Source organism: Bufo bufo, chromosome 6 (genome assembly GCF_905171765.1).
Source record: "Bufo bufo chromosome 6, aBufBuf1.1, whole genome shotgun sequence".
Lineage (NCBI taxonomy): Eukaryota > Metazoa > Chordata > Amphibia > Anura > Bufonidae > Bufo > Bufo bufo.
In genome coordinates, this window is record NC_053394.1 from 52,861,874 (window position 1) to 52,889,624 (window position 27,751).

Below are 27,751 nucleotides of genomic sequence, written 5' to 3' on the forward strand. Positions count from 1 at the left end.
CAAATTTGGTCTCCGCAATGTCTTTCTATTATGCAGTGAAACGCTAAAAACAATGTGAAATTGCATTTTTTCCACAGTCATTCCAAACAATATTTTATGTTTCAAAGGTATTTACTGATTTTTATAAATTAATATATTTATAGCATACAGTATTCTCAGAAATAAAGGATCACACATTGGGTACACAAAAGCAAGTAAACCTCAAAACATGAGCCAACAAAGTCAACATGTCAATGGGTATGAACGTAGAAACGTGATATGATCAATTAGTCACTGTTATTATGGCAAAGTAGTAGGCACTCAGGGCACAATAAGCCAGCAGGAACCCCAAACAATATTTTAAGAGTTGTACAATACAGAAAGGTGCCTGAAAATGGTGCCATTAAAATGTAAACTCATCCCATATAAAATAAGCTCTCCTATGGCTTTGTAGAAGAAAAAAGAAGAAGTGTGTCTGTTAGTCCTGCATAGTGATGAGCGGCAGTAGTCATATTCGAATTTGCGATATTTTGTAGAATATTCGGCGAATATTCATTATATTCTACGATTTTTTTACTCGAACAATCGAGAAGGTAACAATCGCGTAGTATGCAAATGTAATGCTAATTTGTATCGCAAATTTTTAAATTGCCGAGCAAAAACTTGATTCTTCCCTGCTTCTTGCTTGTGGGCCAATGAGTCATAGCACTATATTGAATATATTCATTTTTCGAATATTCGTAATATTCTAAAACAAGAATATATAGCAGGGATGGCCAACCTGAGGCTCTCCAGATGTTGCAAAACTACAACTCCCATCATGCCCAGACAATCTACAGCTATCAGCCTACAGAAGGGCATGGTGGGAGTTGTAGTTTTACAACAGCTGGAGAGCCGCAGGTTGGCCATGCCTGATATATAGCAATATAGAGAATATTAGAAAAAAAAACTAATATAGAGCAATTTAGCTAATATAGTGCTATAATCTTTTTTTCAATAGTTGAAATTTTTTTCCAATCTAAAATTCAGATGAGAAAAAAATTACAACTATTAGACAAAGAATATACACTATATTAGCTAAATTGCTCTACATTCGATTATTTTCAAATATTCGCTATATTGCTATATATTCTTGTTTTAGAATATTACGAATATTCGAAAAAACTAATATATTCAATATAGTGCTATATATTAGTTTTTTAGAATATTCATCATTTTTCCCATTTAAAGTCATGATTCCTCCCTGCTTCTTGCTTGTGGGCCATTGAGTCATTGGCCCACAAGCAAGAAGCAGGGAGGAATCATGTTTTTACTCGGCAATTGAAAAATTCACGATAAAAATTTGCATTACAAAAATTCGCAATAAAAAAAATCTAGAATATTCGAAATTACGAAGATATATCACTATATTCTAAATATTTGCAAATTTTCGAATTACCTATATTCGCGATAAAAATTTGAAATTCGAATATTTGTGATCAACACTCGTCCTGCATTGAGTTTCTGGTACCTCAGAATGTGACATAAAATGGAGCAGAGCAGTGCCCTTGTTTCTGACTCCTCTTTCTGCTCTCTAGCTCCTTTTTCTCAGAGATAGCAGCCAGGGCTGGGAGGAGGAACCGGTTTATATGGCATATCAGAGTGTGGAGAGAGGGAATGAATCCAAGGTGGACAGTTTACACAGGCGGTAGATAGTGAAAAAAGCACATAAGCTAGCTAGCGCTTACCAGTACTGCAAGGGAGAGTGAATTCTGTTGTGGCTTGTTCATCTGAAAATTAGAAATAACAGTTTTTGGCTTTGTATGGTCACATGGAGTCATATTGAATATTACACATATGAAGCAATATGTACCATTGATATTGATAGTACAGTAATATTGATCTATACTTGAGCTATACTGTACATTTGTGTTTTGTAGTAGCCAGACTGTAATATTCTTAAAGTGAATCTGCCACCAGGAAATTCACTGGTTAACCAGGCACAAGGTCTTGTAGCTTAACTGATTGCAATTATATCTTTCACTTAAAGGGGCTTTCCAGTTGGTTAAAGTTATCCCCTATCCTGTGGATAGGGGATAACTATTATATTGGTAGTGGTTCTACCACTGGGACCCCCATCGATCACAAGAGCATGGGCCCCGTACCCCCTGCAGCTCTCCTGAAATGACGGGAGTGGAAGGTCGCACATGTGCACGGCCGCTCAATTAATTTCTATGGGAATTCATGGGAGATAAGATCTGTAGAACTCCTATAGAAATGAATGGAGCAGCCATGTGTATGTGTGACAGGCTGCTCCGGTCATTTCAGGGGATCTGCAGGGGGTAAAGGGTCCCATTTCTTATGTTCGGTAGTGGTCCCAGCGGTAGGACCCCCACCTATCTAATAGTTATTCCCTAACCTGTGGATAGGGGCTAAATATAACAAACCAGAATGCCCCTTTAATGATCCCATACTTAACAAAATCAGAGCATCTATGCCCTGCCCCTGTGTACTCCCCAATCCTGCCTGGAAATACCCACTTGTGGGTGGGTTTCAGTGAGCCCTGCCCATTTTTGGCCTGAGACACTGCAAATTTTCCAGGACTGTCTCTTAAAATCAAAAGCAGTCTTGCTATATTTGTGACAGTTGGCAACTATCCCATCCATTTCATCATTCTGGAGAAAAAAGTACTTTTACTCTATAAGCAAATGAGCAGTTTTGTGTCTACAGCTCCTATGTAGAACTATGAAGATTTATTAAAACTGGTGACAGGGTATAAGAAAACTGGCTTAATTGCCCATAAAAACCAATCAGACATCCCCTTTCAATTTCCAAAGAAGCTCTGAAAAATGAAAGGTGAAATCGTATTGGTTGCTATGGGCAACTAAACCAGTTTTCCATTACATCAGTGTGATAATCTAAAGACTACAAACAAACCCTGTGTTGTCTGATCCTGCAGGCTTTGGAAATGTAAAGAGAATCACCCACGTGGCCATTCCAAGCCCCAGAAAATTCTGAAGTTAATATATACAGGTCTCGTAATATGACATTAGAGAGGAACAATCTTGCTCAGGAGAATGTTTCTGGTGGGACATTTATTGTAGTGCACACAAGGTTACTAGAAAAGGAGAGTTTCTGATCTCCATGTTTGATTCATGGTTATTCCTTATTGCAGATGACAATGTAAACAAAGAATCTAAACCGTAACCACATTAGTGTTAATTCATTAGGTGTGCAACACATAATGAATCCATCTGTCTGCTGTGTCTTTATAATGTACATTGAAAGTGCACATAAACGAAAACTATCCGGTCTAATATTTAATTACAGCAATACTTTATTATATATTTACCTGTCTCGTAGTAATCGTATACTTTTGCTGTAGATGGTTTTAGGTCTTTCACCGTTATGTGCTGTTCCACTATGAAGGAGAGGTTTAACGGGTTGTGATCCAACTAGGGTGAGAAAACATAAAACACGCTATAAAAGTATCCAAAATGTAAGATAAATCAGGAACCTTTGACCACCACCTACATAACCTGAAACCCAGGTAGGTATAAATATGCTGTACAGTTGGCCACACACTTCATATAACTGTCAACCATGACTTGTTTGGCCGACAGCTATTTCCTCTAAAACCAGATAAAACTCTATATGTTGTCATTTAGCCTTCTGTGCATGAGGCCTTAGGTTAATTTCACATTTGCGGCACAGCTCTCTGCCCTCTGTTTTGGCAAAGAACAGCCTGCCAGAGTGTCACGGCGGGGCGTGGGAAACCCCCCGCCATGCAATGGCGGTGGCTGCTAGCCAGGTAGCAGGGAACAGGGAGCAAGTCACCTCTTAATGTAACCCTAGGTTCTCCCTAGACTCCTAGCGCATGAGCCGCCTCAGATGGTAAGGGGGCTCATGCTCACCGACCTAGGACCCTGGTAATCCCTGCTGTGCCCTAATCCTGAAGACAGGGCAAAGACCACCCATTCATCCTTCACCACGGATGAATGGTGTCTCCTGAAGCCCAGCAACTGACCACCAACTAGACAGGGCCACAGCCAAAAGACAGGTAGGTCTATAAGACAACAGACAACAAAAGTTATCAGGACTTACCTGTCGCCGACGAGATGGACCGGAAACTCACAGTCTAGCTGTTTGCTTAAACCCCTCCAGGAAAGCAAGCCCCATTAGGAGCACACACACCAGCAAACAAGGCCCACACCATACAACATACACCACAGGTGGGGAAGGGTAAACAGAAGCAAGCAGGAGGGAAAGCAAGGGAAAACAATATAACAAATAACGGTGGCTCACACAGACATAATCACAACAGCCCAGGAGCAGAGCTCCACACCAAGCTGACAACAAAATACAAACTGACCTCACACTCCACCACGCCAACATATAAGGAGGCCTGAGGTCACACCCACCACACCTACCAAACACACCTTAAGCCCGTGCACACCAAAGCAGGAAAAACACCATAACAAATACACGTTGCCGGAGGCAACAACATGCAAGGCAACCATGTCACGGCACACACCACAAAGGCTGTGACACTGCCCCCGCATGCAGACACAGCAACACGTTGCCACAGGCAACAGCAAGCGGCCAAGTGTCACAGCGCACACCAAAGGCCGTGACACAGAGTTGCCGAAGCCTTGTGTCACGGACGTTCCCGCGACAGATGGCAGGAGATCGGTGAGACTGGCAACACGTTGTTTGATCTGACATGTTTTCCGTTTGGATCAAATGACGTCTGTGTTGTTTCTGGTGCTTGCCACACCTTATTTCCCCAGGTTTGGCTATTATGGTCATTTAACCTTCTCTATTTATTGTTGTTTCTCCCACTATGTTATGCGGTTTATAGCTTCTGTTGGACTTGTGGATCTCGGCTGAGCTCCTGGTGCTGCCATAGCCACTTGAAGTTAAGTGTTTTCTTTCCCTTTTGTATTTTGTTTGTGTTATTTTGTGTGTTGCATTTCCCTGTCATTTTTATTAAGGCCTGAGGAAGACTCCTGTTCGTCCTTCCTTTTGGAGGAACAGGTTGTCTCAGTCCTGATATTAGTACCAGGGTCCTATAGGGTGAGTTAGGACCCTAGGTATTACTGTGTATGAACTCACCTACCTCTGGGGTCTAGTCATACTAGTAGTTAGTCAGGACGTTAATTAGGGTTTTACTAGGAGGTGTCCATCTCCTTTCCTTAGTTTCCAGGCCTTATTACCTCACCCCTTTCCGTCCTATGTTAGGTGTGGTGTTTATCTCCCACACCCGAACGTGACACCTTGCCAGATGTTACTTGAATGCCCACCGGCCCCTTTGAATATGATGAGGTCATCCAGAGATTTGGCCACTACCTGGCAAATATGTTGGCATTTGGCTAGACTAAAACCCCTCCAGGCGATTTCCGGCATTCTATGATGGGGCAGCATACCGGAGAGCTATGCTGCAAATGTGAAAGAAGCCTTGGGCCACATTTGTAAACACCATATTCTCTCCTTCAAGCAATAATATCTAGCAGAGAACTTCTCTGTAAGAGGCAAATATTAGGCCAGGCAACTATATTTTTAATCCATGCAACAGTGATCCATAATTCAGAAGGCCCCTAAAAATGAATTTGGGTTTTTTAATCCACAAAACCTCTAAAAAATGTGATGCTAATTCAGACCTGTTCCAGGTAAAGGGTCACCATGTCAGTCTGGATGTCACTTCTCTTTATCAATTTGTCTTCTTTCAGCTGTGAAGAAAATTTGATATTACAACTGGTATTAATATTATGCCAGGAAGGCATAAAAACTGGAAAATAATTGGTGCTACTGTATTTCTCTTTAGGTGGTACAGCATTTAATTTAGTCTTCTTTAGGTTAATGACATAAATATACCTTGAGAAATGCAGATCTCCTGTCTTTGTGTATTGCTGTTTCTTTCTTTGTTGCATTAGTATGTTTTTTTTCACTTGCAAAGAGCAGTAGGTGCCCATTTAAAGACCACTCCATTGGCTATTACACTATAATCTCTGTCCAACTGAACTATTAAACGGCCAACCATTCACTTCTATAGGTATCAATGCACATGTACAGTAGGTTTAAATATTGTCTTATAGGGGTCATTGCATCTGGTAAACTATACCTTCTCCCAATTATATCAGCTGAATGCCATGGCAAAAAGGAGTTGACATGTTCTTAGGAGAAAGAAAATTAAACTTTTCTTTGCCATAATGCAATGCTTGATGAATCACAAACAGGAGGTGGCAGGGGTATAACTATCATTACCACTGGATTGGAAAGGGATTTGCCTAGTAGAGCCCCCATCCCTCTGCTACGTCCTTGAACTCAAATTTTCCAGCCATTCAATCAGATAGTATAGATATTACACGTCATAAAAATGGTTAGCATAGCACGCTCAGCTCTGCAGTGTCTACAAACCGATATAGCCATAGCCATTTCACTGTGCCTTGTTTGATTTGTTTCAAGAGATGCTTAAACGGGTTGTCCAATCATAATTATATAAAAAAGCAAGAAAAATGATACTGGCCTGAACAATCACCTGCGGCTCACAATCTTAACTGGTCCCCTTTATTTCCCTGCCCCTCTCGACACCCAGTACATGACCACTCAGCCAATCACTTGTTCATCACCACTAGTTGGGTAATCACTGTGGCCAATGATTGGCTGAGGGGTCAGTGTGCCGAGATGGACTAGGAACATCAGTGAGGACCCAGGAAGCATAGCAATGGGAGTAGGGGGGGATATGTGAGGTGAGTATCAGTACTTTTGTTTTTTTATGTCATTCTAATTTCTGACTCTTATTTTAAAATTGTTACATGTTGTAATTTGTCTAAATAGGAAAATCCCAGTCACTTACTTTCCTTAATGTGCTCTTCACTGGAATATATCCAGACAACATCTTGACTTCAATAACGGCCATGTTTGATTTCTCCCGGGCACCAATATAACTGCAGAAGGAAAAGTACAGATGTTTTATTTTTTCCTGAATTGTAAAGTGCTGCGAAATATGTGGTGGTTATAAAAAGATAATAATCATAAGAAGAAGAACAAAAGGGTGTGGCTCATCAACATCGCAATATCCGGTGATAGCAGCGTTGGAGAGAAACTACATGGAAAAAAAAGCTAAATACAAAGATTTAAAAACTGAAGTGCAAAGACTCTGGCACAAACCAGCAGCTGTGGTGCCAGTGGTGACTGGCACATTGGGTGCCATCCCCAAAGACTTCGGGAGGCACTTAGAACAACTGAATGTTGACAAAATCACCATCTGCCTTCTAAAAAAAAAACACTGCTGGGATCTGCACTCATTGCTCACCGATACATCACCACGTCCTACACTCCTGAGAGGAATTCTACAAGTGATGAATATGAACACCAACTGTGATCTTGTGTTGTACCTTTTTCTTGGTTAATAATAATAATCTGCGCTAAAACATTTTGTCAGAGTTTACACATGCAGTGCCATTCTACAGAAACCTTAATGGAGCAACAGATGATTATAAACCCATAGGGCCCATGAGGAGAGCCCTGGCCAGTGGTTGACAAAATTGGAAAAAAAAAGTGGTTCAAAGTGACTCAAATTTGTGAATAACCATAGACACTGTAAAACTGGATCAGCTTTGGGTTGTGTATTTATTTAGGCCGACTTCTCTGGGCGCTGTGGGTCAGCTTTGTGGTCTGTATTTATTTAGTGGATTGCTCTGGGGGTCCATATTCATCTCAGTTGATTTTGTTTGGTCTATATTTGTTTTCATGAAACTTAAGCTAGAGCTACATGATTCACAAAATATATAAATTGTAATTATCTGGAATAGCGTCAAATTATATTCAGCCTTTATCTGAACGTTATTGCTGCCACCCAGATTTCCTAAAGTCCAATTTAAAATGGCATGCATAGATGACCATTTAGTAGAGCTCACGTGACTGACTTTAAACATGCTGTTCTAGCTTTCTTCAGGAGCAAATCTGCAGCAACATCTCCCCTAACCCCAAAAGTGGCAGTTCATACAGTAAATGTAGATAAGTTGGGAGAGAATATTGAACAGAGTTATAATGGCCAACTCTTTGGTTGTCACCTAAATTTTCGAAAAGGTGGTGTCATGGTCCCTCCCATGACAGAGGTTACAAGATCTGAGAGACTGTCTGCACGTTAGGTCAACTGTTTTCACTTCTTGCAGTGTTGTTGGTAATGACCACACCTCTTGTCTCAGGTGTAGCTTATGGTCATTACTGCTCTTCTATTTTGTCTGGACTCACACTTCATACCATGCGGTTTCATTCTTTGCCTGGAGTTGGAAGAGCTGGTGTGTGGTCCTCATCTGAGTTCCTGCTCATCCATTTTCTATTGAAGATAAGTGTACTTCTCTTGGTATTTTGTTGCTCCCATTTGCTCATTGTTTACTAGCCCTAATGGAGACGCTGGTTCGTTCATCTGGGAAGGAACAAGTAGTCTGACCCTGTCACTAATCCTAGGGATTTTCAGAGTTACTATGGCCTAGGTTTCCTGTGTATGAATATTCCCACCTTCAGGGTCTATTCATACTGACAGGAGTCAGGGCTAGGTTTAGGGTTTCCTTAGGTGGTCACCATTTCTCTTTACCTAGCCTTGAGGCCTAGTTCCTGGTCATTTTTCTTCTGTTGTCATTCTGGTGTTACTCCCCTCCCCCTACTTTGTGACAGGTGGATGTACAGTAAGTATAAAACAGCTGTTTGTAAAATAGCATCCTTGAAGAAGTTACCCAACTGGAGAATCCCCATCCAGATCAGACCCCAGAAAAAACACCCTTAAAAAAACAAGATTTCTAAACAAATAAAGACCACTCCCCCCAGACCAGACCCCCTAATTCTGATCCGTGATTTGATGCCTCTGCCTTCAGCCATAGACTTTTACTGTATATAAGGCACACACCTCCAAAAGACCACTCCCGTTGGGTCTGCCCGTTCAAGGAGTTTTGGAGCCAGACAAGTAATTTCTGTCAGGCAAATCAGCAACAAGATGGGCACTGCTTTACGTACAGAATGTTTTATACTTATATCCGCCTCTGTAAATACCGGTTGACAGCAAAAGTGGCAGTTATTATAGCTTTCTTCAATACTCTCAGCTTTCCCACATCATTCATGCAGCACTAAAAATCTTTGTCGTCATCATTTGACGACAGCACATCACCTTGTATAAGCAGGGATGGGCTGCTGACAAACAATTAGGGTGTATGAGGACAAACGATCATGGTAGTGATCATTTATCTCCATAAGAGGTGATTGCTGCATGCAAATCAGCTAACTCACGGACAATAGTTAGAAATTAATACGCTCATTATCATTCCTGATAGACATAATTGGAAATCTAGATCAAACTTGAACAAAAGTAAAAAGAATAACTCACGCGGCAGTGATGAGTATTTCAAAATGTGTCACTGGATCCAGCCGACATTGAATTCTTGAAGATGTTGTAATGGCTAATGAAAAAGTTGCTTCTCTCTTTGGTGGAGGGATGTTGTACCTCAGTACAGCCTGTGGATTAAAGATTTTTTTTTACATATAGTTGTTCAGGCATAGTCTCCTCCCTGATCTGACATTCAGCATGGAGACTGTCAAGGTGGGGAGTGGGGACGACGACGACGACGATTCCCCACCTAACACCGAAGGAAAGTGGGAATATAAACTAGGCTTGGACACTGGGCTAAGGGAGCAGGTCACTTCCTAGAGCCACCCTAATCCTAGCCCTGACTCCTAACTGTATGAGCGAACCCAGATGGTAGGAGGGCTCATACACAGTAACCTCGGGCCCTACTAACCCTAATGATCCCTGGAAGTAATGTCAGGACTAGGGACAACCTGTTCCTTCCCAGATGAATGAACAAGCATCTCCCTAAGGCCTAGTTACCAGCAACAACCGGAAAACAACAAAACTTACTGTCATGTCCTAGAGCGAATCCATCTGACCCCTAGAACATTACACCATAACAGTAAGACACCGCTCTCACAAGTGAGATGACAGTGAGAAGCAAACTGGATCAGCAGGTAAGAGTCCAGTGGCAAGAATAACCACTGACCCAAGAACACCGGAATACTTGGTCACTTGCCTGCCGCGGCTGCTTGAAGGCACACGAGGAGTCCGCACCACAACTGGAACCCATGCATATGTACTGGTACCAAAACACCGTACCAGACTCAGTACAAAACAACAAACACAGGAACCAACTCACCAGCAACTGCCTGAACCCCCAAGCGGACAGGATGCCTGGCGGTCATTCGTTGTTCCCCCTCCGGGGACATTTATCAAGCCCTATACTCCACAATTGTGGCATAAAAAAGTTGCAGATTATGGCACACGGCATCTGTGCACCTTAATTTGCGAATTTTTGAGCTTCTCTGTACTTTTCTGAAGTGACAAGAAAAGGGGCATGACATAGTTGAAGGGGTGTGGCTTCGGTCTGCCGCATTTACTATAAATTTTGGCAGAAAGTGCCACAAGTTATAGCTGAAGTCTACGCCAGCCTGGAGCTGGCATAGACTTCACTTTCTGGCACATGGCAGGCACATGGCAGGTCACAGATGCACCTGATTTGTTAAGAGGCTTCTCATCAGGCGCATCTCACGCCAGTGCTAGGAAGTCAAAACTTGTGGATGGATCCGCCAGACTTGATATATCTCCCCCATTTTATTTAAAGAACCCATTGGTTATGTTAGAGAAATGTTTGTTTATGCGTTCCCTTAGGCTCATGGTGGTCCTACCAATGTATTGCAATCCACAAGTGCACTCTTGGAGATATATAACAACAGTTGAGAAAAGGCCGTATCTCAAAAGTCTCACCTGTAGTGTGACTTTTGAAGCAGCACTTGCATCTTGCGGGAAAAGGGAATTGCACTGATTTTCTTGACTGGTTGTCTCAGTTTACTGGGAGCTATTTTACTTTTTATGGTTCTAACTCTTCTAAATGTGATACAGGGCCTGTTGGAAATGGTTCCTTTTAGAAATGGATCATTTGTCAAAATGGACCAATACTTTTCCATAATTTTCCTGATACTGCCATGAGATTGATTGTAGGTTGTGATGAAGTTGGAATTAAAGTTGTTTATAGTTTAACCTGTGTCAGGTGTTGTTACGCCTTTTCTCTTTGAAATTGGCCAAAGGGGATGTTATTCTTCCATTTGTGCCAATGAGAGCTTCTGTAGTCCAGAAGACTATTGCAGTCTACTTTTTTGAAAAATGTCTTTGAGATTTCATTGTTTCCATCTGTACTTAAAAGTAGATCTAAATATTCAAGACTCCTGAAAACTTGAGGCCCCATCGGTTTTGATTAAGAAAGCTGGAAAATTTGTCAAAAGCCTCCTGAGGGGCCTCCCATATAAAGATCAATCCAACAATGGTGCAGTCGGCACTCCGTGTGTTCAGTGGCGTGGTGCACATGTCCCAGATCAATCTCCCATGCACGCTGTACAAAACAAGACCGGCACTCATTGCTGGTCTTGTTTTGTACACTAAATAAAGATCAAATCATTGATATATCATTTATATAGGCCAACATGGTGGAACTAGCGATGGGGAGCATATATGTATGACTCTTCAAAGGCACCCATGTACAGATTGGCATAACTTGGTGTGAAACCTTTCCCCATCGTGGTTCCCTGGGTGTCTATATATATGTGTCTCACTTCAGTAAGTGGCATTTATCATGTAGAGAAAGTTAATACAAGCCACTTACTAATATACTGTTATTATCCATTTTGCCTCCTTTGCTGGCTGGATTCATTTTTCCATCACATTATACACTGCTCGTTTCCATGGTTACAGACCACCCTACAATCCATCAGGTCGTGCTTGTACAATATAGGTAAAAGCACTAGTCTATGTGCTCTCCCATGGTCCCGGCCACCAGAGAGGCTGATGCTTTTTCCTATAGTGTGCAATCATGACCACCACTGATGGATTACAGGGTGGTCTGTAACCATAGAAATGAGCAGTGTATAATGTGATGGAAAAATTACTCCAGCCAGCGAAGCAAGCGATATGGACAATCACACTACATTAGTAAGTGGCTTGTATTAACTTCCTCTACATAATAAATGCCACTTACTGAAGTGAGACAACCCCTTTAAGCATGTTGGAAAAAAGTGTACAAACCCTAGATATGGCAAATTGCACCCCATTTTTTTAGACAGATCTTTGGCACAGACACTTGAGTAAATCTGGATCACTGTGTGCTTTATAAAGTAAATGGCTTCCTTTATGGAATTTCTGCTCACCTGATAAAGCAACAATTTATGATTTAGATGCAATTCTGATTATTATTTTCTACAGGTATCGTATATTATGCTTCCACAAGGTGACATTTTTTTATCAAGAATGCCCACTGTGGGGTGGGTGCCTTGTTAGGGACAATATCACAGGGTTATATGGCATATCATATTCATGGGATCTCACTGCTCTTTCACCCCTAGGTATAAAAACGTGTGGTCTGGAATTATGACATGTGATAAAGAATTCCCTGTCGTCACTGCAGCCATCAGTGTTGGTGTTTACTTCTTGTGTAGTAAACATCATGGCACTGTGGGGGAGATTTATCAAAATTGGTGCAAAGGAAAACTGGCTTAGTTGCCCATAGCAACTAATCAGATTCCACCTTTGGTTTTTCAGAGCTCCTTTGTAAAATGAAACAATCAACCTCATAGGTTGCCATGGGCAACTAAGCCAGTTATTCTTTGCAGCAATTTTGATAAATTTCCCTGCATTTGGATATCTGATGTCCTGTCAGTATCTGCTCAACATCATGGATGACTGATGTAACTGTTTTTCGCATTCTACGTCTACACATAACTGCATTTCATCGGGTTAAATCGGGAGAAAGAATACCGTGTCATTGTTCTACTTGCCTGAACAAAGATACAACCAGTCCCTGTAGATGTCACTGTGTAGTCTCCAGGGATAGTTGATAGCTTGGCCTTTTGGAGAAGCAGACGATTATTTTTGTCCACATGAAACTTCTCGATTAATCCCGTCTTGGAACTGACGGTAACAGTCACATCTCCTTCATCAGTGAACGTGACTTCTGCATACTTGGCCAGGGCCTGAAGAGCCACCACCGTGTCCTTAGAAATAAAAAGGAATGTGAGCATATGTATAATTTGAATTTAAAAGCATTTTCCAGGACTTAAAGGGGTTGCCTACTTTACAAAAACACGCATTTTTATACCTGAAAGAATTCTGAATTCATAGAGAAGGGTCCTATATTCAGGACACCTTGTGATCAGCTCATTGGAGCATTTTAAAAAGTAAAGGTTGTCCAGATTTCCTTTAAACACAGATTGCCTATCCATGCCTTTGCTAGATCATCAATATCTGATCAGTAGGGGTCCAACCCCTTGGATCAACCACCAATCAGCAGAATGAAGAGGCTGCTTCAATTTTTACCCAGGCACAGCCCCACAAAAGGATATGGACTGTAGCCGCTGTACCAGGAACACTTGTCCATATTGACAAAAATATGTGCCTGTGTAATCAGTAAAGTGTATATGGTGAACACTGGATGCCATTCATTCTGCTATGAGATCTGGGGCGTCGGACCCTCCACTGATCAAAAACTGGTGGCCAATCTTAAAGGGAACCTGTCAACCCACCATATCAGCCCCCTAACTGCCACAAGTACTAAGTTTTCTTGCTCAAGTGTGCATTCATGTTAACTGGAAATCCCTCCATATTTTAATTTAGTAGAAAAATGTTTTTATGTACCTTGCGTGTTATATGCAAATTGTGCCTTTAAAGTCAAGGGAACAGTGGAGCTCATGCTACAAGTCAAGCTTTCCACTCTCCCAGAGATTCTCTTCAATGCTGATTGATGTCTTAAAATTAGCAAACATCAGAATCTGTGTGCCAAGATCCTACGCAAGGGCCGATAGCGATTTTTCTTGCTGCCTACACAGGTTGCCCAGATGCTGTCTATTTGACTTCAGGGGCAGCACAGCTCACAGCACAGGTACCACATTCCAGGGTGCTTTTGGTCCCGAGATGTGGCTCCTGCGCAGAGAGGTTCTAAAGCCTAAGAGACTACAGCTGGGGAAAACTGTGCAGGCACTGAGAAGAATCTCTCAATGCACAAAATGCCTCTTGTGTGGAATCTCAGACATATTGTGTATGATGTCTGCTGGTTTACAAAGGTCCATAAGCAATTATTAGAGATTAGCGAAGTTTTGCAAAAATTTGATTTGGTTGCTTCACTGAATTTCTCCCAACAATTTGCTTTGTTACAAATGAATTAATCACAGAGCACTTTAAGTCAGGTCTCTCTCAGCCTGCAGTTAAACTTTAGAGAGTGTACATCACTGTGCATTTCAGCGACATTCATAGCTAGTCCTTTCTGGTAGTGAAACTGTGGGTCAGAATTATAGGTAGGTCACATATATGGACGTACACGTCATTGTGCCATCCGAGAGTAGGCTTTGCTCTTGGATTTGTCTCACAAAAACTGATGGAAATAACTGGCCAAATAGTGTGAACTCAGCCTTACAGGTCAATATTAGCGTCGGGGCTAATTTATCAAGTCAATATTAGCGTCTAATTTATCAGTATGCCCTTAACCATGGAGTGGCCCAAGATTCAATTAGTGGCCCCATGACAGTGGGGGAGTGGTCAGCAGTAAGGCTGTGTTCACATAACTGCTTATTTTTCCGTTCTTCTTTCAGCATTTGATCAGAATTTGTAAGGTAAAAACAGGAGTGGGTCCAAAACAGAAATAGTATATGATGGAAATAATTGCATGTCTTCAGTGTTTTGGACCCACTCCTACTTTTGGCTTCCAAATCATGATCTAATCCGAAAGCAAAATTCTAACTGTGTGATAGAGGCCTCGTGCTCAATCTGCATGAGTTTGGCTTCAAAATCATGACCAAATCCTGATGCAAAATACTGACTGTGTGATAGAGGCCTTATGGACGCTCCAACAACAGGATCCCTGATCTGATGGATCAGAAGAATGGACAAATAAACAATGATGTCAACACAGCCAAACAGGGACACTATTGGCCCTGTAACAGACTGGTGAGGGTGGCAACAGCATGAAGAGTTACAATAGTGACCCCGGAACAAAGTGTGGGGGGGGGACAGAAGTGGCAGCAACAGCACAAGATGGCGCAGATCACAGTATGGACAGATGGCAGTAGAGGTAGCAGGTGTGTGGAATCAGGAGGGTGGTAGAATTTGAGTAGTGGCAGCTGCATGTGGACAGAAGTAAAGGGCCATTTGTCGCAATGTTTCACCACAGTCAGATCACTACTGCTAGAATTATGTAGTCTGTTGTATCAGGCAACCATGTCTGGAAATCCTGGTTGATCTGCTGCTGCTGGGTGGTTTCTTCAGTAGGTAGCTGAAGAAAAGTACTCATTAGAGACTCAAGATTTAAGTTGCTGCTGATGGAGCTCGTGCTGCTCCTGCCCCGCGCCAGCAGTCAGGGCAATGGAGTGTGAGCTCAGAGGATCCACCCAGTTAAACCTTGATGGGCGATGGCACACGTAGGTAGCTACCAAATGACTATATAGGCTGTCTCGATAGTAGTTGAGTTTTTCATCCCTCCCAGAATGTGCGAAAAAGTCCCCCCTTTTGGACCAGTAGTGAGGGTCTAACATTGGGGAGAGTCAATAATAATCTCTGCCAAATGCAAGCAACTCAGCATGCACCTGGTCATTAGTGTTGATCACGAATATTTGAATTGCGAATTTTAATCGCGAATATCGGCACTTCTAGAATTCGCTAATATTTCGAATATCGCAAAATATATTCGTAATGGCGAATATTCGTTTTTATTTAATTTTATGCGAATTTTCGCAATAAAGAAAATAATGCCTGGAGATCATGAATTCGCAAATTCTCGAATATATGGCGAATATTCGGCCAAATATTCGTGAAATATTGCGAATTCGAATATTGCCCCTGCCGCTCATCACTACTGGTCATTTGCAGAGGGTCTCCCTGCCTCCATCTCCACTGCATACTGCCATGGTGTGTCAAGGTCATCTGCATCATCTTCGTCATCACCCTTTAGCTCCTCCTGCTCCTTCTGCTGCTTTGGCAGATTAACCACCAAATTTTGTAAAAAAAATAAAATTACTATTAAAAACGCATTTATAATTCATAAAACAGTTTCTTAGGGCCTTTTCAGCCCGCATATACACACATCCTCATTCTTAGTCCCTTTAAACCGATCACATGTTTCTGGCAACCAATCCTCTTTGGAGTTCCCACTTAACATTTACTGCATGAACTCGCTCCAACCTAATGGTCTGATAATAGACCTGGATCTAAGGCCATGTATTACTTGAAGTGAACAGAGGAGAGGAGAGTGCAGTCTCCGGACTAGTTTTTATGAATGAAGAAGTGATGTGTTTATTATAGGTAGAAGAGTATGTAAACCCAAGTATGATATTGAGTAATGTTGTTAAGGGGTAACTCCAAAGAGGATTGTTTGCCTCAATGATCGACTGCTGGTGAAACACGTGATGAGGAGATGGAGGAGCATCAGGCTATCACGTGTGATCGGCTAAATCATTGTACACTAATGTCTGTTTGTCACATATGTCACCTTCACTATTATCATTGTCACATCCCTGACCACTCACAACATGTGCTCCCACAGGTCATCATCGCTAGTTTCACGCCTAAGGGAGGAAGCAGTGTACCTCTCCTCCATGGCTGTGCTAGACCTGTAGCTGTTGATTGTCCTCACTAGTGAGGGATGAACATCGGCCGGGAAGATTCCCTCAAATGTTCGCGAACAACAAGATCGCAGCCGGCCCCATTTACTTTAATGGCAGGCGAACCTGAAAAACCTTCAAGTCATATTTTCAGCCACCAAATACTTACTAGAAGTGCACAAATCGTCCCACAACATGGACAGTGACATACCAGAGGGGGATCAATGGCAAAAATTCCCACAAAAAATATGTATTTAAATCAGGGGCCATTTTTATATGTCTTAAAGGGACACTCTCAAAAATGTGCCCTGCTGGAGCCTAGAATTTTTTTATTTTAGGCCACGGGAGTACAGGTCCCAAACATTAGGCATTCACCCGACAAAAAACATAAAGTGATTATGTGGCTGGAGGTATATTAGACGGTCAATGGAAATCAATTTTACTGCAGGCCAGTGGACTACAGGCCCCAAAAATTATTCGTTCACTGGACAGAAGACATTAATGATTATGTGACTGGAGGTATATTAGACGGTCATTGGATATCAATTTTACTTCAGGCCAGTGGACTACAGGCCCCAAAAATTATTCATTCACCGTACAGAAAATTGATAATGTGGCTGGAGGTACATTAGGCGGTCACCGTATAACAATTTTACTGTTGGCCAGTTACATTGTAGGCCCCAAAAATTATGCATTCACCGTACAGAAAAGATCAAGTCATTATGTGGCTGGAGGTACATTAGGTGGTCACCATATAACAATTTTACTGTTGGCCAGTTAGATTACAGGCCCCAAAAATTATGCATTCACCGTACAGAAAAGAATAAGTGAATATGTGGCTGGAGGTATATTAGACGGTCATTGGATATAAATTTTACTGCAGGCCAGTGGGCTACAGGCCCCAAAAATTATGCATTCACCGTACAGAAAAGATGAAGTCATTATGTGGCTGGAGGTTTATTAGACAGTCATTGTATATTAATTTTACTGCAGGCCAGTGGAGTACAGGCCCAAAACATTAGGCATTCACCGGACAGCAAACATCAAGTGATTATGTGGCTGGAGGTATTATAGACGGCCATTGGATATCAATTTTACTGCAGGCCAGTACAAATACATGTCAAATACATATGTTTAAAAGAACTACAAATATAAAATTGGATTCAAAACATGGCTAACGAAATCCCCCCTCTTGAAAAAACCTCAAATGGCAATAGGTGAAATTCAATTAAACATGGTCGTCACAGGTGTTGAATTGCTCTGAAATCCATGCCTCATTCATTTTTAGAAATTTAAGGAAGTCCACACTATCGTGAGCTAGGCTAGTGCGCTTATCGGTCACGATCCCCCCTGCTGTGCTGAACGGCCTTTCGGACAGGACACTCGATGAGGGGCAAGCCAAGAGTTCCATGGCAAATTGTGCCAGGTCTGGCCACAGGACAAGCCTGCACACCCAGTAGTCAAGGGGTTCCTCGCTTCTCAGAGCGTCCACATCGGCCGTTAACCCAATGTTGTTCTAGGAATTCCCTGAGGCTGGATCCGGAGGGCGGCTGTCAGTGGGTTGGCTGCAAGAATGATCTCATATCCGAAGTGACCAACCAACACATCTTCAAACCGCCCTCTTCTTGCATGCGCGGTAGGATTGGTACCGGCAACTGTTTCTCTGTGGGTGGAAATTCCTCTGCCAGTGCCCACAACAGCAGAATGCAGCATCTCTCAAAGCAAGGCCTGGAAATGCTGCATTCTGACAGCCCTTTGTGATGCTGGTAACATGTCCGCCAGTTTGTACTAGTGGTCTAAGTACGTTGCCACCCAGTACTGTTCCTTGCCATTTATGCTTTTTATACGGGGGTCCCTCTTCAAACACTGAAGCATGAAGGCCCCCATTTTGCACTAAATTGGAAATGGTGGAGCGGCCTGGCTCCTGCTCATCGCCCAGGAGAATGTCGTCCTCGGTCTCCTCCCCCTATCTACGGACAACATCAGGGATCCCAGAAAAGTTTAAAGCCTGCTCTTCTTGCTCCTCCTCCTCCCCCCAGTCACCATCCTCCTCTGACTCCTCTTCAGACTCCTGCTGACTTGTCTCAGATGGAGTAGCCCCCCCTGGGAATTCATTCAGCATTGCGACTTCCTCATCTTCCTGATCCTCGATGGTTTGATCAATGACACGACGCAATGCACGCTCCAGAAAGAAGGCGTAAGGTACGATGTCACTGATGGCGCCCTGGCTGCGACTGACCAGTTTGGTGATCTCATCAAATGGTCACAGAAGTCTGCAAGAAACCAAGCTCCCCAGAACCTGTCGTGCTGCAGATTTCGTACAGGTAGTCATTAATGCTATGTTGTTGCTGGAGCAGCCTATCAAGCATATACAAGGTGGAGTTCCACCGCGTCGGGCTGTCACAAATCAGACGTCTGACGGGCAGGTGGTGTCATCGTTGAACGTCAGCAAAGGAAGCCATGGCCAGAGATTTTCCTGGCCTGCCACAAGACGTACTGGACCCTGGGGTATTTGGCAACTAATCACTGCATGACTAAGTTCAGGACGTGTGCCATGCACAGCATGTGTGTCATTTTGCCCTGTTTTAGTGCGCTCAGCAGATTGGCACCGTTGTCACACACCACTTTACCAACTGTCAAATTGAGCGGGGTGAGCCACTGATCGGCCTGTGACCGCAGAGTTGAAAGCAGTGCAGGACCGGTGTGGCTCTTGGCTTCCAGGCATAACAACCAGAGCACAGTATGGCAATGTCTCACCTGGCACATCGAAAAAGGTTCTGGGGAGCTTGGGGGGGGTGCAGTGGAAGAGACGGCAGCAGTGGAAAAGGAGGAGTCAGCCGAGGAGTCAGCCGAGGATGGAGTAGGAGGAGGAGAAGAAGAGGCAGGCCTGCACACAATCCGTAGCGGTAACACCAAATCCACACGGGTGCCACGGGTTGCATGTTTGACAGCCATCAGAAGGTTCACACAGTGGGCAGTAAAAGTTATGTACCTTCCCTGCCCGTGTTTTCTAGACCACGTGTCTGTGGTCAGATGTATCTTGGCACCGACACTGTGTGCCAGAGATACATTCACTTGCAGCTGAACATGGCCATATAGCTCTGGGATGCACTTCTGGTAGAAATATTTCCTTCCGGGCACCTTTCATTGCAGTGTGCCAATGGCCACAAATTTTATAAAGGCCTCCGAGTTCACCAGTTTATATGGCAGTAGTTGGCGGGCTTGCAGTTCCGACAAGCCAGCGGTCAGCTGTTGGGCAAAAGGGTTATCCGGTGTCATCAGATTTTTACGTTCGAACATTTGGGCCACGGAAGCCTGCCTTTTGCCAGATGAACGTGACAACGGCACGGTAGAAGGTGGAGTGGAGGACAAATGGGAGGAGACAGGAGAAGGAGAAGAGACAGGACGTGGAGCACCGGGAGTGTGGCTTTGTGGGTTCATACGGTGTTGCTCCCACTGGGCTCGGTAATGGGAGGCCAGGTGCCTTCTTAAGGCGGTCATCCCTAGATGAGTGTTAGGCTTACCGCGACTTATGTGTTGACAGCACAGGCTGCAGATCGTAACACTATTGTCAGCAGCTGACACGTTAAAAAAAAAGCCCACTCTGTGGAGCCATGTGCCAGCGTCCTGTCAGCGCCAGATGCATGTTGCATGGTGGATGGCTCGCTCCAGATACATTTGCAGTCTGCTTTTTGCCTCCTGTGCACTGCGAGTTCTGCCTGCCATCCATCGACACGTCATCATAGTCACCTTCACCCCGACTGACAGTAGAGATCTCGGAGTAGGCAGCAACAGTAAGGACCTCCGTCCTTGGGCTGATCTGGGTACTGTCGTCAGACCACTGGGTGGCGGCCGTTTCTACCTCCTCTTCCTGATCCGATGCCAAGAATGGCTGCGCATCGGTAAGGTCTGGGAATGGATGGGAAAATAATTCTTCTGACTCGAGTGGAGAGGCTATGGTGGTGGTGTCTTTGGGGGTGCACACAGCAGAGAGTGAGGAGGGTGCAGATACAGAGGATGAGGAGGGTGCAAAAGCGGAACGCTGAGTGAGCCACTCAACCAACTCTGGTGCGTCCTTTGACGTAATTGCACGCACCTTCTCCAACTTCCCACTTAGGCCTGGTGCACCTGCCCGACCCCTACCACCCCTGCGGAATGGCCTGCCTCTTCCTCTGCCTGTAATTTTCAAAATGACCCTGTGACAAAGTCTCTATAGAAGAGCAGTATTTGTGGAAGCAGGTATATCGCAGGCCTCAATCAATATTTAGTGGAAGCAGGTATATCAAACCCGTTAATCAATATTTGGTGGAAGCCGGTGTATCGCAGGCCTCAATCAATATTTGGTGGAAGCTTGCAAATCAATCCCTTCTATCAGTATTTTGTGGAAACAGGTATATAGAACCACTTAATGAGTATTTTCTGGAAGCTGGTATATCAAACCCCTTAATCAATATTTGGTGGAAGCCGGTGTATCGCAGGCCTCAATCAATATTTGGTGGAATCCGTTATATCAAACCCCTCTATCAGTATTTTCTGGATACAGGTATTTTGAACCCTTAATGAGTATTTTCTGGAATCTGGTATATCAAACCCCTTAATCAATATTTGGTGGAAGCTGGTGTATCGCAGGCCTCAATCGATATTTGGTGGAAGCCGGTATATCAATCCCCTCTATCAGTATTTTGTGGAAACAGGTATATAGAACCCCTTAATGAGTATTTTCTGGAAGCTGGTATATCAAACCCCTTAATCAATATTTGGTGGAAGCCGGTGTATCGCAGGCCTCAATCAATATTTGGTGGCAGCCGTTATATCAAACCCCTCTATCAGTATTTTCTGGATACAGGTATATTGAACCCCTTAATGAGTATTTTCTGGAATCTGGTATATCAAACCCCTTAATCAATATTTGGTGGAAGCTGGTGTTTTGCAGGCCTCAATCAATATTTGGTGGAAGCCGGTATATCAATCCCCTCTATCAGTATTTTGTGGAAACAGGTATATAGAACCTCTTAATGAGTATTTTCTGGAATCTGGTATATCAAACCCCTTAATCAATATTTGGTGGAAGCCAGTGTATCGCAGGCCTCAATCAATATTTGGTGGAAGCCGTTATATCAAACCCCTCTATCAGTATTTTGTGGAAACAGGTATATTTAACCCCCTAATGTGTATTTTCTGGAATCTGGTATATCAAACCCCTTAATCAATATTTGGTTGAAGCCGGTGTATTATAGGCCTCAATCAATATATAGTTGTTTTTTTTTTGGGGGGGGGGGGGGCAACAGGTATATCACATCAGTTGCAATTAGTTATTCCAATAGCGTTTGTCCCTCTATCTAGCAGAAATGCACACAACTGCTGCACAATACAAATGCACTATAATATACTTTCTAGGTTAGAAAGTATGTATATCACACCCCTCAGTATGTCACACCTATCAATAGCACCCCTTTACCAGTCCTTAAAAAGACTTTTGTGGCCCTATTAGCTAGCGTTTGGTGTCCCTAACAGTCTGTCCCTGCTCTACACAGCAACCTCTCCCTACACTGGCAAAAAACAGAATTTAAAATGGCTGCCAGATCGGGTTTATTTATAGGGTAGGGTGTGTGTCCATGTGCTGAAACTTCTCAATTGGCTGTCCTGTCTCATCTGATGGATGTGTCATGGGTCAAAGTTCGTCGCTATGGAAATAAATATGGCGATTGCGAATATCGCCATATGTTCGCATGTTCAGCGAATCGCAAACAAGCAAAGTTCGCCGCGAACCAAGGCCATCTCTAGTCTTCAGATCACTCCTCACATACAGGCACATGCCATTGCCTTTTCTATTGACCCTGTCTTTACTAAAAAGTGTTAAAACCCTGAATATTACCAGACCAGTCATGCGAAGAGTCCAACCATGTCTCAGCCACACCAACTACATCTATGTGTTCTTCTAGTACCATAGCCTCCAGCTCCCCCATTTTGCTAGATAGACTTCTGGCATTTGTGAAAATACATTTTAAATTACTATTACCTGTAAAGTGAATATCCTGGATTTTCTTCTTATCTTGGTTGATGTTTGTATGTAACAGGTACTTGTATTATGTTCCTTTTAAGACTATGTATTACTCCCCAAGCAGAAAGAGCAGCAAAAAAACAAAAAGAGGCATTTGCAGGACAGGTGAGGGCACCAAAGGTTGTTCCTGGACCAAGAGGACAAGTGTGGTGTCAGAGGCACCACCGATTACTGGCTGGGTGTATCTGTTGTCACTTGAGATGATGTTGAAGAGTGAGTCTGCCATTCCAGTACAGTTGGATTGTTAGTCAATACATGACCGCTGGATGACAGTGGCAGTTCTGGCCTGTTGCTGCGGCTACTGCTACCACCACCCCTTCTTCTGGTGCGACTTGTGCTGCCTACAACATTTTTTCCACTGAATAACAGATTAAATATAAATGGTGCAGAAAATGAACTATATAAACACGCCTATATATTAGACCGCCTGTTGATGCTGAGTCTGATGCACAGTAAGTCTATGTATAACTGAACAGATTAAATATTAATGGAGCAGAAGATGAACTAGGTAAATGTGTCTATATAGACTTGCTGTTTAGACTAAGTCTGATGCACAGTAAGTCTATGTATAACAGAACAGATTAAGTATGAATAGCACTGCAAATGAACTAGAAAAATGTACAAATATATTAGACCACCTGTTAACAATGAATCTGAAGCACTTGTTAGGTTTCTTTGAATGCTCAGTTTACAGTAAAATCAAGGAGACTGGCAGGGTGAGGCTTTTTATAGGGCTGTGACATCACAGGGGAGCTGATTGGCTGGGATAGCATTATGGACCATATCATAATCCCAAGGTTCTTACTTTCAGTTTGTTACAAGTTTGTATCTGCCATTTTAGGAAAAAAAAACAATTCGTTACCACTAAGAGAAACACTAAGAGATAGGAAATTCAAATTTGTGGCGAATCTAATTTTTCCTTAAATTCGAATCGAAATCAATTTGTTTGACTTCAATTCACTCAACACTAAAGAGGATGTCTGCTGCATGACAAGCATGAGCTATGCTGCCTCCTTGACTTCAAAGGTACAAATTGCACACAAGTTATATAAAAACATTTTTCTACAAAATGAAAACTAAGGAATCTAAGATTAGAGGAAGCATCCTACAATTTTCTACGAACTGAAAACACAGAAATGTACAGTTCACATGAATGGAAAATTGAGCAAGAAAGCTATAAGGCACTTGTGGCAGATGGAAGGGGGTGATATGGTGGTGACAGGTTAATATTAAGGAAATGTTCCAGAAAACTTCTAACAATAATAGGAAACTAAGATTAAAGGAAGCACTCTACAATCCTGTAGATCCTCGGAACAGCACAGCACCTGCAATTTATGGCCTTTCAGTTCTAAGCGCTCTACTGCTTTACTTTCTCTTCACCTGTGTAGAAGAGAATCCTCCATACGGGTTCTGCTGTTTGCTCAACCAATTCACAATCAGGGAAGCTTTGCCAAAGTCTTGAGTGGGACCAGACAGCAGAGCTAAAAGCACATAGGAGGTCAATTCTACTTCTGCTGAAGGAGCTCGGCACCAATATGAGACTTTAGAAGGAGGAGGAGAGTCCCGCTTCCAGTGTAATTGTCCATCTGCAGATAAAAAATACAAAGATAAGATGTACTGTATGATAGATTAGATATGTAGATAGATGGACCTCATATGTGCTGAAAACAGTTTGCTGAGAATATGGGACCCCTGTCCTCAGAACTGGAGAGGGTCCCATTCGTTTTCACGAAACATTTATGGCAGATGCTATTGATATGTGGGGATGAACCTATTTATCAGCACTGATGATGTGCATTGAAACAAATATCTTCTTGTCTTACCTCCATGTACTGCCTTTTCTTCCAATTTATCCATCAAAGTTTTTGTAAGTTGTGTGTCTCCAGACAATGTAAAGGTATAAGCCAGAAGGGCCTGGGTGTAAACATTACTGGAATTCACAGAAGCTTGCTTTAAACAAGACAGAGCATTCCTTACCAAGGGATCCTGAAAAGGAATAAGATAAGCTTCAAACTTGGCGTAAAAATCTGTTTTATTTATTTTTATATCTTACATTTACTGTACATGACCACTTACCTGCACAGACACTCCAGATTCCAAAAGAGCAAGAGTTATATAAGCAGAAAAGGAAACTTCATCTTCTACACCTCCCTGAAACATAATTATATTGTTGTCAAATTTTCATAAGTACACTGGACCTACTATGGTTGTAAGGTCATAGATAGGTATTTCCCCAGTTTAAGTTGTACTGCTGCTGGTTAAATGTTTACATGTGTATCAACTGTTTTATACAGATTAACATGGTGGCAGGTAATATACCAGAGGGGTATATATCTCAGCGAGATTGCTGAGATGGGTGAGGTAAAAGAATCAAAGAAAGATGGGTGGTTTCACCAAAGTGTAGTTTGCTCTGGCATTTTTCTTGAAAGTGTTTTATGGGCCTGGATTTTTATGGAACGGTAGGTAGGTTGGTAGAGGGACATGCCATTCTCTTCCTCACTCCAGTACAACATTTTCCCCTAGCCAGAAGTAATCCCAGGTGCAGATGCTGGGCTCATTACTGTGGGAGAAATACAGGGCTGAAATGTTCATTCAGGGTCAGAGCCTGGAAGCTAGTTGGACTATGGCTGTGTGAAGCCTGATTTACTGGTGATTGCGGAAGTACCTAGGTGAGATAAACTTATGTATAGTTAGCACTCAGATGGGCAGGTATTTGATTTTCTGTTTGTGTGTCTGTGAACTGATTCCCCAAGTGCATGTTACACTTTGTCTGCTGTGGACCACAGTATTTGGAGAAAAACTAAATTGTTTTGGAGTTTTAACCCTAAAGTCTGTGAAATCGTTGCTGACCCTACCACAAGCACACATACTGCAACAACAGGCATTTCACCTAAATATCACCATCTGTACATATTTGTGCTATATACTATAGGTACACAGTGCCTTTAATCTGTGACATTGCTTTTATATATATTTTGTTGGAAGTTGGAAGTTTGGATGGCTTTTCCTTTTTGGCACTTGTTCCCTGCTCAGTATGGTGCAGAAAAAGTATGGTTCCAGATCCCATGTTTGGGGGAAAGGCATACCTCCTTAACTATACCAGGTTGAGAACACAGTATCGCAAGTTTGGCACATTCTCCATAATGGCTGGAGCTAGTCAAGTTACTGTATATAAAGTATTTTTTCCTGCCAGTAGGCTGGTTAGAGTTTAGTGGACAGCAGAAGAATACATTATGGAGGTCAATTTCAACCCAGGAAAGACACGAATAGGTTAAGGTGGACACTAGTTCTGCTAAAGCATCGCGATGTTCGGCACATCGCGGTGTTCGGCTGAATACCGCGTGTGCTCGAGCGCGATGCTTGAGTCTCCTCTCCGCATGTTTGTTGGCTGCTACGCAGCCAATAAATGTGCAGGTAAGTACTGCCGCTCACTGTAATGCTGTAGCCATGTTGGCTGTTGTATTACAGTGATTGGCTAGCCGTAACATGTCATCGGGTGCTATATAGCACCCGATGACACGTGTTCGGCTCAGTATTAGTCAGGGAGAGCTGGAGAGCAGAAGGGAGAGATAGTGTAGGGATTGAAATAGCAATATTTAAGTTTTTATACTTGTTGTAGACCTAAAATTACACAGACTATTGTGTGTGGCAGCAATATTTAGTGCAACCTGCACTAAATTGCTAAAACTTGTTAGAGACCCAAAAGTCCTTTTAAGGACTATAGTTGTATTTGACAGCAATAGATATTTTTAGCGCAACCTGCGCTAAATAGCTTGCAATTGTTTGGCCGCTGCAGACAGAGACATTATCTGTGCTACATCTCCTGTAGCCTAAAAATATCAGTGACATCCAGTGTACTTTTTCCATAGACGGTGTCCCCTGCGGACAGTTACATTACCTGCGCTTCATCTCCTGTATAACGTTGGCGTATCCGAAATATCAGTGACATTCAGTCTAATTTTTTGCTGCTGGTGGCAGTGACATTACCTACACTACATCTCCTGTATAACGTTAGCGCATCCGAAATATCAGTGACATTAATTCAGTGAAATTTTTTATTAGCCGGTGGTGACAGCGACATTACCAGCTCCATATATCTTGTATAACGTTTGTGCATCCTAAATATCAGTGACATTCATTCAGTGTAATTTTTTATTAGGCGGTGGTGACAGTGACATTACTTGCGCTATACCTCCTGTATAACGTGTGCGCATCCTAAATATCAGTGACATTCATTCAGTGTCATTTTTTATTAGGCGGTGGTGACAGTGACATTACTTGGGCTATACCTCCTGTATAACGTTTGTGCAACCTAAATATCAGTAACATTCATTCAGTGTAATTTTTTTATTAGGCGGTGGTGACAGCGACATTACTTGCGATATACCTCCTGTTTAACGTGTGCGCATCCTAAATATCAGTGAAATTCATTCAGTGTAATTTCAGTACCAATTAATATGTGCAAGGCGAGCAGTAAGGGATGGGGAAGTGGCAGTTATGCTGACGGTGCATGCAGAGGCCGTGGCAACTGTGCCTGCTGCCAGAGCACAAGAAACACACTCATCCACGATACCTAGCTTCATGTCCCAGTTTGCAGGGCGGCGCAGGACACCACTCTCGAAGTCACACCAGTGCGACCAGGTGGTCGGTTGGATTGCAGAAGATAATGCTTCCAGTCGGTTAAGCACCACCCTGTCTTCCGCAAAGTCCAGTCTCAGTAGCGAAGAGTCTGGTCAGCAGAATCCTCACCCTGATACTCCTTCCACCCACCATGGAGAGTCTTGGCAAACAATTGATCCCACACTCGGATATTCCGAGGAGCTCTTTTTAGCACCATTCCTTAATTTGGGCCTCTCGCCAAGCCCGCTTGAAGAGGGACATGAGGAGATATTGTGCCCTGATTCCCAAACTCTGGAGCATCCACAGTCAGAAGAAGATGATGGTGGGGAATGGCAATTAATGTTTCACGAGGTGGATAATGATGATGAGACACAGTTGCAAATAAGTCAACTGCAATTAGTGTCTCAAGAGGTTGATGATGAGGATGAG

General features: G+C 42.9%; 1 protein-coding gene across 1 annotated transcript in view; it reads right to left on the minus strand.

The window, feature by feature from the left end:
- Positions 1 to 27,751, minus strand: part of LOC121004844 (alpha-2-macroglobulin-like) — a 176,895-nt gene that overhangs the window by 5,724 nt on the left and 143,420 nt on the right. Inside the window, exons 27-35 of the mRNA XM_040437236.1 lie at positions 24,779 to 24,853; positions 24,526 to 24,688; positions 24,083 to 24,288; positions 12,832 to 13,047; positions 9,341 to 9,468; positions 6,815 to 6,905; positions 5,619 to 5,687; positions 3,311 to 3,413; positions 1,707 to 1,748 (exon numbers count right to left, since the gene is read on the minus strand). Of these exons, the coding sequence (XP_040293170.1) occupies positions 1,707 to 1,748; positions 3,311 to 3,413; positions 5,619 to 5,687; positions 6,815 to 6,905; positions 9,341 to 9,468; positions 12,832 to 13,047; positions 24,083 to 24,288; positions 24,526 to 24,688; positions 24,779 to 24,853 (1,093 nt within the window). The remainder of the gene's footprint in view (positions 1 to 1,706; positions 1,749 to 3,310; positions 3,414 to 5,618; positions 5,688 to 6,814; positions 6,906 to 9,340; positions 9,469 to 12,831; positions 13,048 to 24,082; positions 24,289 to 24,525; positions 24,689 to 24,778; positions 24,854 to 27,751) is intronic.